We start from the raw sequence: 11,023 nt of genomic DNA on the forward strand, positions 1-11,023 counted from the left end.
TTGTTACATATCATTTGCAACGTTCATCATGAGCAAAGCCATTGTAGCCCATCATTTCACTTTCCCCTAACTTGGCATTGCTGTAGCGCAGCCGGATAGCCTGCCAGCAGCCAAGGTTGCACTGTGACCATTACAATGTAGAAAAACGTGTAGTCCAAACCATTCAACCATTCGGCTATCCCTATTACCAGAGCTTCATCTTATTCTTTCTATTTCCATGGCAGTTTCCCGTCCACAATTTATGTAAGATGCCAAAACAAAGTCAAAGATACTGGTTTCCCCTAGCCATCTGTGGCTAAGTTTTCCCAAAATGCTTATGACAAATCCAGTTCCAGAATCAGTCACAGCCTAGACAGCTAATTATTTGAATAGGGTGTAGCAACAAAATATACTTGCTTGCTAGATAAGGTTAGCATGCTAGCTAGCTACACTGACAGAAGTTAGTGCTCTGTTGTTATTTCTCCACGCCATGTGGAAATCACCACAGCGTTCCCAGCCCCAATTATATGAATATATGAGAATTTCCACTATAGGACAGAAATTAAGTTGAAATAGAGGAGGCATTTCCCTATGAAGGGGGCCTTTAAGTAACAAATACAGATGTATTTGAACCCAGGTCTGCACAGAAGTACTTGAAAAAGAATGGACAATGGACTTACCTGCAGTTTTATGAGTTTCTATAGACTTTCCCTTGTACTTATCAAATAGGCTGAGTGAGGAATACTTGCTTTTCCCATCCTTGGACTTGGTTATTTGCCCCAAACGATCGGACATTGCGATGTAATGTCATCGAGTATGGAAATGTTTCTATGCGCCTCTTGCTGTGCCTTCTTTTACTGAAGAGAAAAAAAATAGGAAACTGTTAGCACACAAGCCACACCAGCTTAGAATTGGAAAGAACGTAATATTACTATTCAATCTATCCTAAAGTGTGACAAAAAAAGGCAACATACCAATCTTAATTCAATTACCCAAATGCAATGTTTAGGTTAATTGAGGTCATTTGTAAAGTATATATGCATGGATAAACAGCGAGTAGCAGCAGGGGGGGGACTGTGAACTGTGAACTGGAAACAGTGTTACCCTATGTGAAAGAACATTAATCTTCAAATACCTGTTGAGTGGTCTGACTGACCAACCAGACATTGATGCTACGACCTCTTATAAAAGTAACTTAGCAGGCTTAACATTACATGAAACCCACTAAAGGAATCAGCATTGCTACTTGGGTCATATTTCTTTGCAGCTGCTAAATGAATATAGGGAAAACACTGACGTCGCAATACAGTGCTCCACGAGTGCACTGCATTTACAGTGATATTTTTGCAATGAGCAGACACAGCTAACATTTTGTGAACATTTGAAAAATGTGTCTGATCTACCCCATTCCTTCCTATTAGGGCTGACCTATTAGTCGACTGGTCGATTGTTTGGTCGACCAAGATTTATTTTGCCCGAGGAGTAGCAAAACATTTATTTTTATTTTTTATTAAATAGAAAAAAGTATCATGGTGTACAAGACACCCGTCTGATTGGCTTTGGTCGGAGTTGACTGATCCATTACGGAGGCACAGTTATCAGTCTAAGACATATGCTACTGAAATTGGATATGGTGATATTACATAAGAACAATGGAACAACACTAATAAATATATTTTATAGCAAGTGTGTTTCTCCCGTGTTGGATAGTGGTCATTGTGTGCTGTTCAGAAACAAAGTTAACCTTGTGTTGAGAACAATGCGCCGAGGCAGCAGCAGCAGAATGAAGAGATTAGAAAACAGCCCTTGCCCTATTGTCTAGGAAAAGCAAGGAGGGAAGAAACCAACCTAATTAGGCCTATAATCAATAGCCTAACTGTAAAATGTGCCTGGCTTTATAAATCAAAGTATTCAGACCACCTTGATTTTCTCCACATTTTGTTAGGTTGAAGCCTTGTTCTAAAATTGATTACCCCATAAAGACAAAGCAAAAGCAGGTTTAGACATTTTTGCAAATGTATTAAAAAAATACACTGGAACATCACATTTACATAAGTATTCAGACCCTTTACTCAGTACTTTGTTGAAGCACCTTTGAGAGCGATTAAAGCCTCAAGTCTCCTTGGGTATGACGCTAAAAGCTTGGCACACCTGTATTTGGGGCGTTTCTCCCATTCTTCTCTGCAGATCCTTTCAAGCCATCAGGTTGGATGGAGAGCATTGCTGAACGGTTTAAGTCCGGGCCACTCAAGGACATTCAGAGACTTGTCCTAAAGCCACGCCTGTGTTGTCTTGGCTGTGTGCTTAGGGTTGTTGTCCTGTTGGAAGGTGAACCTTTGCCCCACTCTGAGTTCCTGAGAGCTCTGGAGCAGGTTTTCATCAAGGATTTCTGTACTCTAGGCTGTGCATCTTTGCCTCGATCCTGACTAGTCTCCCAGTCCCTGCCGCTGAAAAACATTGCCACGGCATGATTCTGCCAACACCATGCTTCACCGTAGGGATGGTGCCAGGTTTCCTCCAGACTTGATACTTGGAATTCAGGTCAAAGGGTTCAATATTGGTTTCATCAGACAATAGAATCTGGTTTCTCATAGTCTGTGAGTCTTTGGGCGACTTTTGGCAAACTCCAAGCGGGCTTTCTTGTGCCTTTTACTGAGGAGTGGCTTCTGCCTCGCCACTACTATAAAAGTCAATGGTGGAAAAATGCAGAAAAGGTTGTCCTTCTGGAAGGTTCTCCTTATCTCTACAAAGCAACTCCAGAGCTCTACCAGAGTGACCATCGGGTTCTTGGTCACCTCCCTGACCAAGGCCCTTCTCCCCACGATTGCGCAGTTTGGCCAGGCAACCAGCTCTAGGAAGAGTTGGTAGTTCCAAACTTCTTCAATTTAAGAATGGAGGCCACTGTGTTCTTGGGAACCTTCAATGCTTCGTAAATGTTAAAATGTGCAACCAGGGGGAAAAGAACTCTGGACCACCTATACTCCACACAGAGATGCATTCAAACCTCTCACTCGCCCTCCATTTGGCAAATCTGACCATAATTCCATCCTCCTGAATCCTGCTTACAAGCAAAAATTAAAGCAGGAAGCACCAGTAACCAGATCAATAAAAAAAATGGGCAGATGAAGCAGATGCTAAGCTACAGGATTGTTTTGCTAGCACAGACGGGAATATGTTCTGGGATTCTTCCAATGGCATTGATGAGTACACCACATCTGTCATTGGCTTCAACAATATGTGCATTGATGACATCCCCCCCAGTGACCATACATACATACCCCACCCAGAAGACATGGATTACAGGCAGCATCTGCAATAAGCTAAAAACCTAGAGCTGACGCTTTCAAGGAGCAGGACTCTAACCAGGAAGTTATAAGTTTATAAGAATCCCGCTATGCCCTCTGAAGATCCATCAAACAGGCAAATCATCAATACAGGACAAAGAGTCGTATCACACCAGCTCCGAAGCTTGTCGGATGTGACAGGGCCTGCAAACCATTACAGAATGAAGGGAAGCACAGCCGAGAGCTGCCCAGTGACACGAGCTAAACTACTTCTATGCTCGCTTCGAGGCAAATAACACTAAAACATGCATGAGAGCACCAGCTGTACCGGAAGACTGTGTGATCACGTTCTCCGCAGCCGCTGTGAATAAGATCTTTAGACAGGTCAACATTCACAAGGCCGTAGGGTCAGACGGATTACCAGAACGTGTACTGCAAGCATGCACTGACCAACTAGCAAGTGTCTTCACTGACATTTTCAACCTCTCCCTATCCGAGTCTGTAATACCAACATGTTTTAAACAGACCACCATCGTGCCTGTGCACAAGAACACTAAGGTAACCTGCCTAAATGACCACCGATCCGTAGCACTCACGTCTCTAGCCATGAAGTGCTTTGAAAGGCAGGTCATGGCTCACATCAACAGCATCATCCCAGAAACCCTAGACCCACTCCAATTTGCATACTGCCCCAACAGAGCCACAGATGCCATTTCTATTGCACTCCACACTGCCCTTTCATAGGCTATTCATTTACTACAGCTCAGTGTTGAACACCATAGTGCCCTCAAAGCTCATCAATAAGCTAAGGACCCTGAGACTAAACACCTCCCTCTGCAACTGGATTCTAATGGGCCACCCCCAGGTGGTAAGGGTAGGTAACAACACATCTGCCACGCTGATCCTCAACACGGGGGCCTCTCAGGGGTGCGTGCTCCGCCGCCTCCTGTACTCCCTGTTCACTCATGACTGCATGGCCAGGCATGACTCCAACACCACCATTAAATTAGCTGATGACAACAGTGCTAGGCCTGATCACCGACAACAACGAGACAGCCTATAGGGAGGCGGTCAGAGACCTGGCCGTGTGGTGCCAGGACAACAACCTCTCCCTAACCCTGATCAAGACAAAGGTGATGATTGTGGACTACAGGGAAAAAAAAGGACTGAGCACGCCACCATTCTCATCGACGGGGCTGCAGTGGAGCAGGTTGAGAGCTTCAAGTTCCTTGGTGTCCACATCACCAACAAACTAACATGGTCCAAGAACACCATGACAGTTGTGAAGCGGGCACGACAAAAACCTATTCCCCCTCAGCAAACTGAAAAGATTTGGCATGGGTCCTCAGATCCTCAAAAGGTTCTACAGCTGCACCATCAAGAGCACTGGTTGCATCACTGCCTGGTATGGCAACTGCTCGGCCTGACCGCAAGGCACTACAGAGGGTAGTGTGAACGACCCAGTACATCACTGGGGCCAAGCTTCCTGCCATCCAGGACCTCTATACCAGGCGGTGTCAGAGGAAGGCCCTAAAAACTGTCAAAGACTCCAGCCACTCTAGTCATAGACCGTTCTCTTTGCTACCACACGGCAAGCGGTACTGGGGCGCTACGTCTAGGTCCAAAATACTTCTAAACAGCTTCTACCCCCAAGCTATAAGACTCCTCCTGAACATCTAGTCAAATGGCTACTCAGACTACTCTCATTGCCTGCCTGCCCCCCCACACCACTGCCACTCTCTGTTGTCATCTATGCATAGTCACTTTAACGCTACCAACATGTACATACTACCTAAACTAACAAATGCCCCCGCACATTGACTCTGTACCGGCACCCCCCTGTGTATATATAGTTATTTTTTACTGCTGCTCTTTAACTTCTTTGGGATAGGGCGCAGCATTTTTACTTTTGGATGAATAGCGTGCCCAGAGTGAACTGCCTCCTCAGTCCCAGATGCTAATATTTCCATATTATTATTAGTATTAGACAGAAAAAACTCTGAAGTTTCTAAAACTGTTTGAATGTCTGTGAGTATAACATAACTCATATGGTAGGCAAAAACCTGAGAAAAAAATCCAGAGGAAGTGGGAAATCTGAGGTTAGTGGTTTTTGAATTAGGCCCCTATCGAGTACACAGTGGGATATGGGTTATTTTGCACTTCCTAAGACTTCCACTAGATGTCAACCGTCTTTAGAACATTGTTTCAGGCTTCTCCTGTGAAGGGGGGTCGGATGGGAGCTGTTTGACTAAGGGGTCTGCCAGCAGCCTCGTTTTCAGTCACGCGCATTTCACATGAGGTGTCTCTCATTCCATTGCTTTTCTACAGACAATGGAATTCTCCAGTTGGAACATTACAGAACATTTATGATAAAAACATCCTAAAGATTGATTCTATACTTAGTTTGACACGTTTCTTCGACCTGTAACATAACTTTTTGTCCGACTGGACCTGAACGCGCTTTTGGATTTGTTTACCAAACGCCCTAACAAAAGAAGCAATTTGGACATAAATGATGGACATTATCGAACAAAACAAACATTTATTGTGTAACTGAGATTCCTGTGAGTGCATTCTGACCTAGATCAAAGGTAAATGAATATTTATAATGCTATTTATGACTAATGTTGACTGGGCAACATGGCGGATATTTATTTTGGCTGGTTTGGGCTCTGAACGCCGTTCTCAGATTATGCTTTTTCCGTAAAGTTGTTTGCAATCTGACACAGCTGTTGCATTAAGGAGAGGCGTATCTAAAGTTCCATGCATAACACTCATCAACATGTATAATGAGTATTTCTGTGAATTCGTGTGGCTCTCCGCAATATCACTGCATGTTTTGGAACTACTGAACATAACACGCAAATGTAAAATACGATTTTTGGATATAAATATGAACTTTATCCAACAAAACATACATGCATTGTGTAACATGAAGTCCTATGAGTGTCATCTGATGAAGATCAAAGGTTAGTGATTCATTTTACCTCTATTTGTGCTTTTTGTGACTCCCCTCTTTGGCTGGGTTTTTCTACGAGTTGGTGGTGACCTAACAATCGTTTGTGGAGCTTTCGCTGTACAGCATTTTTGAAATCAGACACTGTGGCTGGATTAATGAGAATTGTATCTTCAAAATGGTGCCTAATACTTGTATGTTTGAGAAATTTGATTGAGATTTTTGTTGATTTGTATTTTGCACCCTGTAATTTCATTGGCTGTTGGCGAGGGGTTACGCCAGTCCTAGACAGGTTAATTACTTGTTACTTTTCTCTCTCTTATTGTTATCTGTATTTTTTTTTTTTAATGCACTGTCTGTTAGGGGCTCATAAGTAAGCATTTCACTGTAAGGTGTATTCGTTGTATTTGGCACATGTGACTAAGAAAATTTGATTTGTAATGTTTTGGTACCCTTCCCCAGATCTGTGCCTCGACACAACCCTGTCTCAGACTACTACAGACAATTCCTTTGATCTGATGGTTTGGATTTTGCTCTGACATTGTCATTATGGGGTAGTGCGTAGATTGCTGTCAAATTGTTTTTATTTAATGCATTTTAGAATTAGGCTGTAAAGTTTAAAAATATATATTTTTTTTTATCTGAAAAAGTTAAGGGGTCTGAATACTTTCAGAAGGCACTGTATTTACAGAAATAAGACAGATCCTGTTTCTGTTGCCTGTGAGTTTTGTTTAATGGCCTACTGATTCCGTGAGCACCAAGCCTGACGCAACATACCAAGTAAACAATTTCAAAAATTCCGGTGTTTTAAAAATCTTTGCTTTGCTGTAAAAAAGGCTTTACACTTTTTTTTCTCATTAGAACTGCCTCACTGCCATCATACATTTTTTGTGCTATTTTCACTTCCAAATTTTCAGAAAACTATTTTTAATAATGCTCCCTTTTCTTGATCTCCTTATCATTATTTTACTGTTATGATCATAAGTAATGTCATTATCATTAGTAGGCTTATTATAGCAGCCATGTATAACCACCATTGAGCTGTAGGCACAAGAGCGCATAAGAGCTTTTTAGTCTTAATACGGCAACTTAACCAGGCCTATATTTCAATACTTATATAGGCTACTGTATCAATCATTCATTCGTTCATGTCATCACACAGCATACGAGTCACTCATTATTTGAAATGCAATCAAGCATTTTAGTTTTTAAATAAAAGTTAAGAGAGGCTTGAATAACTAGCGGAAACAAATAAACCATTCCATTACAGAAATTGTATTCCCGAATGAAAGCAACTGTTTTTAGTTCTTGCTGTAACAAAGACTTAACAAAAAAAATTCACAAGACTCTGGTACACTCATAATTCATTGTGTTTTTAATTTTACCAGTCAGAAAAATGCTATTGTAATCTTTTCAGCACACATAATATGCACGCAGCGCATGCCCCTTACGTTCCTTTTCTTTATCCCTAGGATGTCCCACAACTAGTCACATTTTATCCACCATTCTGAATTTCCCTTTACCTCCTGAGCAGTCAGTAAACAGTCCCCCGTTTAAGGTTTATTTATCACATCCTCTGCATCCATCTTGCTGTCACAGTGTTCAGAGTTTGTCGATGTGATTATGATATGCTATAGGTCAGGCCCTATTCAGACAGGATTATTTTCACTGGGGGAGGTTGAGTAATGTAATTCTGTGCACAAGCACAAAACACCACATCTGCCATTTTTACATGGCAGGAGAGTAACAATTCCAGCCAGAATAAACTACTGTTTTTTGGTGAATTCCAAGGTCCTCTGATAAAACTAGTCCTTTGCTAAATCGACATCCCTGTGTTTTGAGAGTTTATTTATACATTTGACAGGTGTTTCTTGTAGTTTCCGCAAGAATAACTGATTAGATAAATTGAACTAAATGCTGCACGTAAGCTATATGTATCGCCTACATGTAGCTTATAGACTTTCAGTGAATGCTTTTGCTTACATGTTTTGTGCGTATGAATTGAATATTGCAAAATACATCAGTAAAAAAATAGAGCCTATTTAATGCAACCCTTGCTGTTAATAGATCGCAAAGCAGCATACAACTGACCTAAACGTTTGGCAATTATAAGTTCACTTTCTTAACCATGGCTTTAATTACCATAGCCTTAAAACACTTAAAACACTCAAGCGCAATTGCACCGTTTAGCTGACATTTGAAGGCTGGGGAGCATTTAGGACATAGTGTGATCCGCAGCATCTCAAAATATAATGGCGACGAAACCAAGCTCGAGTTACCAGTGGCCCTATCACCTGGACATGTTGAAATACTGTATCTTCACGCCTAGAATAAAAACCTCCAGGCTTATGTCATAACTGTCAATTTATTGAACAAATATAAGAATTACAGTGAGCAGTTTGGAAAGACCTAATCCCGTCCGAAACGTCTTCTGGAATAACGGACATTTTAGTAATAATTACATAGCCAGCGTTCTCTAGTCCCGCGCGAATAGGTCTTTGGTCACGTGCATGCGATGAGAGCAAGTGTTGAGGGAATAGGGGAAGTTTTTCAGAAACAAATTAGGGATTTCGGTAGCAAGACTTTTCAGTCAGAAATGGCTGTAATTATGTTGCAGCTTTAGCAACACGGTCAGGACGATAAACACTGATGTTCTGTGGTGGTCGCTGCAGCAGGGAGGAGAGACAACGGGTGCTAGATTGCTCAAAAGAACAGACGACTCTTGGTGGACGAAGATTTTTAGTCGGGACACCCGAACTTTATATTTTTATTCAATTGCCACCACTCCCTGTTGCACAAAAACTTCCATTCCCCGTCACAAGAGGATCTATGGCTGATTTAAGAAATCAACCCTGTTATTTTATTTGGCACTTACTATATTGTTTTTTATTTGAATTAACCTCTAGGTAGGAACATGTTTATTAAGTTGAACATGCTCTTCATGAAATAATGTTAAAATTAGGTGAAATGCAAAGTTTACATTTTTCTTTTTATAGCAAGTTACACTTCTGAAAAGTGCAAAGAATTGGTGAAACGACCCTAATATTAATCTCCAATTTCTTAACCCTGGACAACATGGGCTTGGTAGGATTACAGGGATATTGGTATCTACAGTACCAATGATCAGTTTTTCAACTCAATACTCCCCCCTTCACATAAATGCAGTGTAATTTAAGTTTAAAGTTTTCTACCTTGTAGCAAAATGTGTAGTATTGCAGGATATTAGCATAAAAGCTGCAACAAAGAATCTCTCTGCCCCATGACAAAATGTGTAGTATTGCCGGATATTAACTTTGCCGCAACAATAACAACCTGCTTTATGATTATTTTTTTAATTGCAGGAACTTCGCTTGAAAACAGCAACATTCTCTGATGCCAAGACTCAAGTGGCTGGCCTTAAAAATGTTGCTTATTGTTTGCTATTTTTCTAGCAACTTGTTTATGAGGGGGTATTTGATGAATTTATGTTTTATTTATGCTAGCTGTTTGTGCACTAAAGTGGTTTTGCAAGAAAAGCTAGCAGTCACAAATCTTTTCAAAGGGAATAAAAATAAATCCGAAACAAAACGGGTTAATCGCAACAGAATTTAAGAATAAAAACGTAGGAACACAGCTACCTAACCACAAAGGCCCGTTTGCTGTGTTAAGTGGCTAAACCATTATTCGTTTGCTAGCTAACCATTTTCTGCGTATTCTAACGAGCTATTGCGAAACATTGTTGATACTTGTTACCTATGCAATACTAGTTCAGAGGGGTTTAAACCACGGACAAGTCAAATTTGACAGTAGCCATCTCTGCTGAATTAGCTAGCTAGTAGTACGCGCTTGGTAGTCTTCCTAGTATCACTGAGTATGTAAACATTGATTGCGTATTTTGTCTGCGAGTTCGTGGGGAAACAAATTGAAATGGCCATTAGTTCTTAATCAAAACCACCATGATTAAGTATTGATATAATAACTCACATTTGAGTAAAAATTATAACATTGACACCAAACTGGTTTAGCTAGATGTCAAGTTAGCTAGTCTAGCAACTAACGTTCGCTACGATTTCAAGACGGCCAATCAACTGAAGTTCCTGTCTGGAATTCCAAAAACAAATCCCAGAAAATGCAGCAATTTGGCGTTTTAGAGAACACACGAAACCCTTCACTTTCAGGTAACAGTAGTGCACAAACGAACCATTATTTTAGCAGTTTGCCAAATTTCAGGACCACGGAAGGCGGCGATGACTATAGGACAAGGCGATTAAAAATGGCTGCTGCACAGAACAAAGCAACAATAAAACTGGTCAGTTGGTGAAGTCCCTGCAAAACAGTTCACACATACATTCATAACTCACCGATTTGACTTGTTATTATTTATTGTGATCAATAATGACGACTTATTTCCGAAAGATTACGTTGTTTCAAAGGATGGCTGGCGATTGTGCTGCCTCTTCTTATTCTATTTTCCCGTTCACTTATGTTGTTGGTGGGCAACCTACCCGGCCTGAAAATGAAATTCCTTGCCACAGACAGAAGGGGTAACCCAGACACGCCACAGGGGCTATAAAGCTGAAGCATCCGTTTAGAACGTTTTCTCACCACCAAATATGGTAGTGAGAGGAAGTGCAGTCGCGAGTAGTGGGAGAGGACGGAACAAATTGAAACTGGACAGATATTCTGCTAATTTTCTCATCGATTAAACATTTGCTCTCAATAGATTTACTGTTCTCAAAACTAGAATGTGTTATGAATACAGCGCACTAGGTATAGACTTCACACTTTAAAAAATGCGTTGTTCAGAAGGAGTGCAAGGTTGAAT

The 11,023-nt window shown here is 41.1% G+C and overlaps 1 protein-coding gene across 1 annotated transcript in view; it reads right to left on the reverse strand.

The window, feature by feature from the left end:
- LOC118385270 (protein PRRC2B-like) overlaps nucleotides 1-10,747 on the reverse strand; it is a 49,342-nt gene extending 38,595 nt beyond the window's left edge. The window contains 2 exon segments of the mRNA XM_035772263.2: nucleotides 660-836; nucleotides 10,560-10,747. Of these exon segments, the coding sequence (XP_035628156.2) occupies nucleotides 660-774 (115 nt within the window). The 5' untranslated portion in view covers nucleotides 775-836; nucleotides 10,560-10,747.
- Between the last annotated feature and the right edge of the window lie 276 nt (nucleotides 10,748-11,023).

This window comes from Oncorhynchus keta, chromosome 6, assembly GCF_023373465.1.
Source record: "Oncorhynchus keta strain PuntledgeMale-10-30-2019 chromosome 6, Oket_V2, whole genome shotgun sequence".
Lineage (NCBI taxonomy): Eukaryota > Metazoa > Chordata > Actinopteri > Salmoniformes > Salmonidae > Oncorhynchus > Oncorhynchus keta.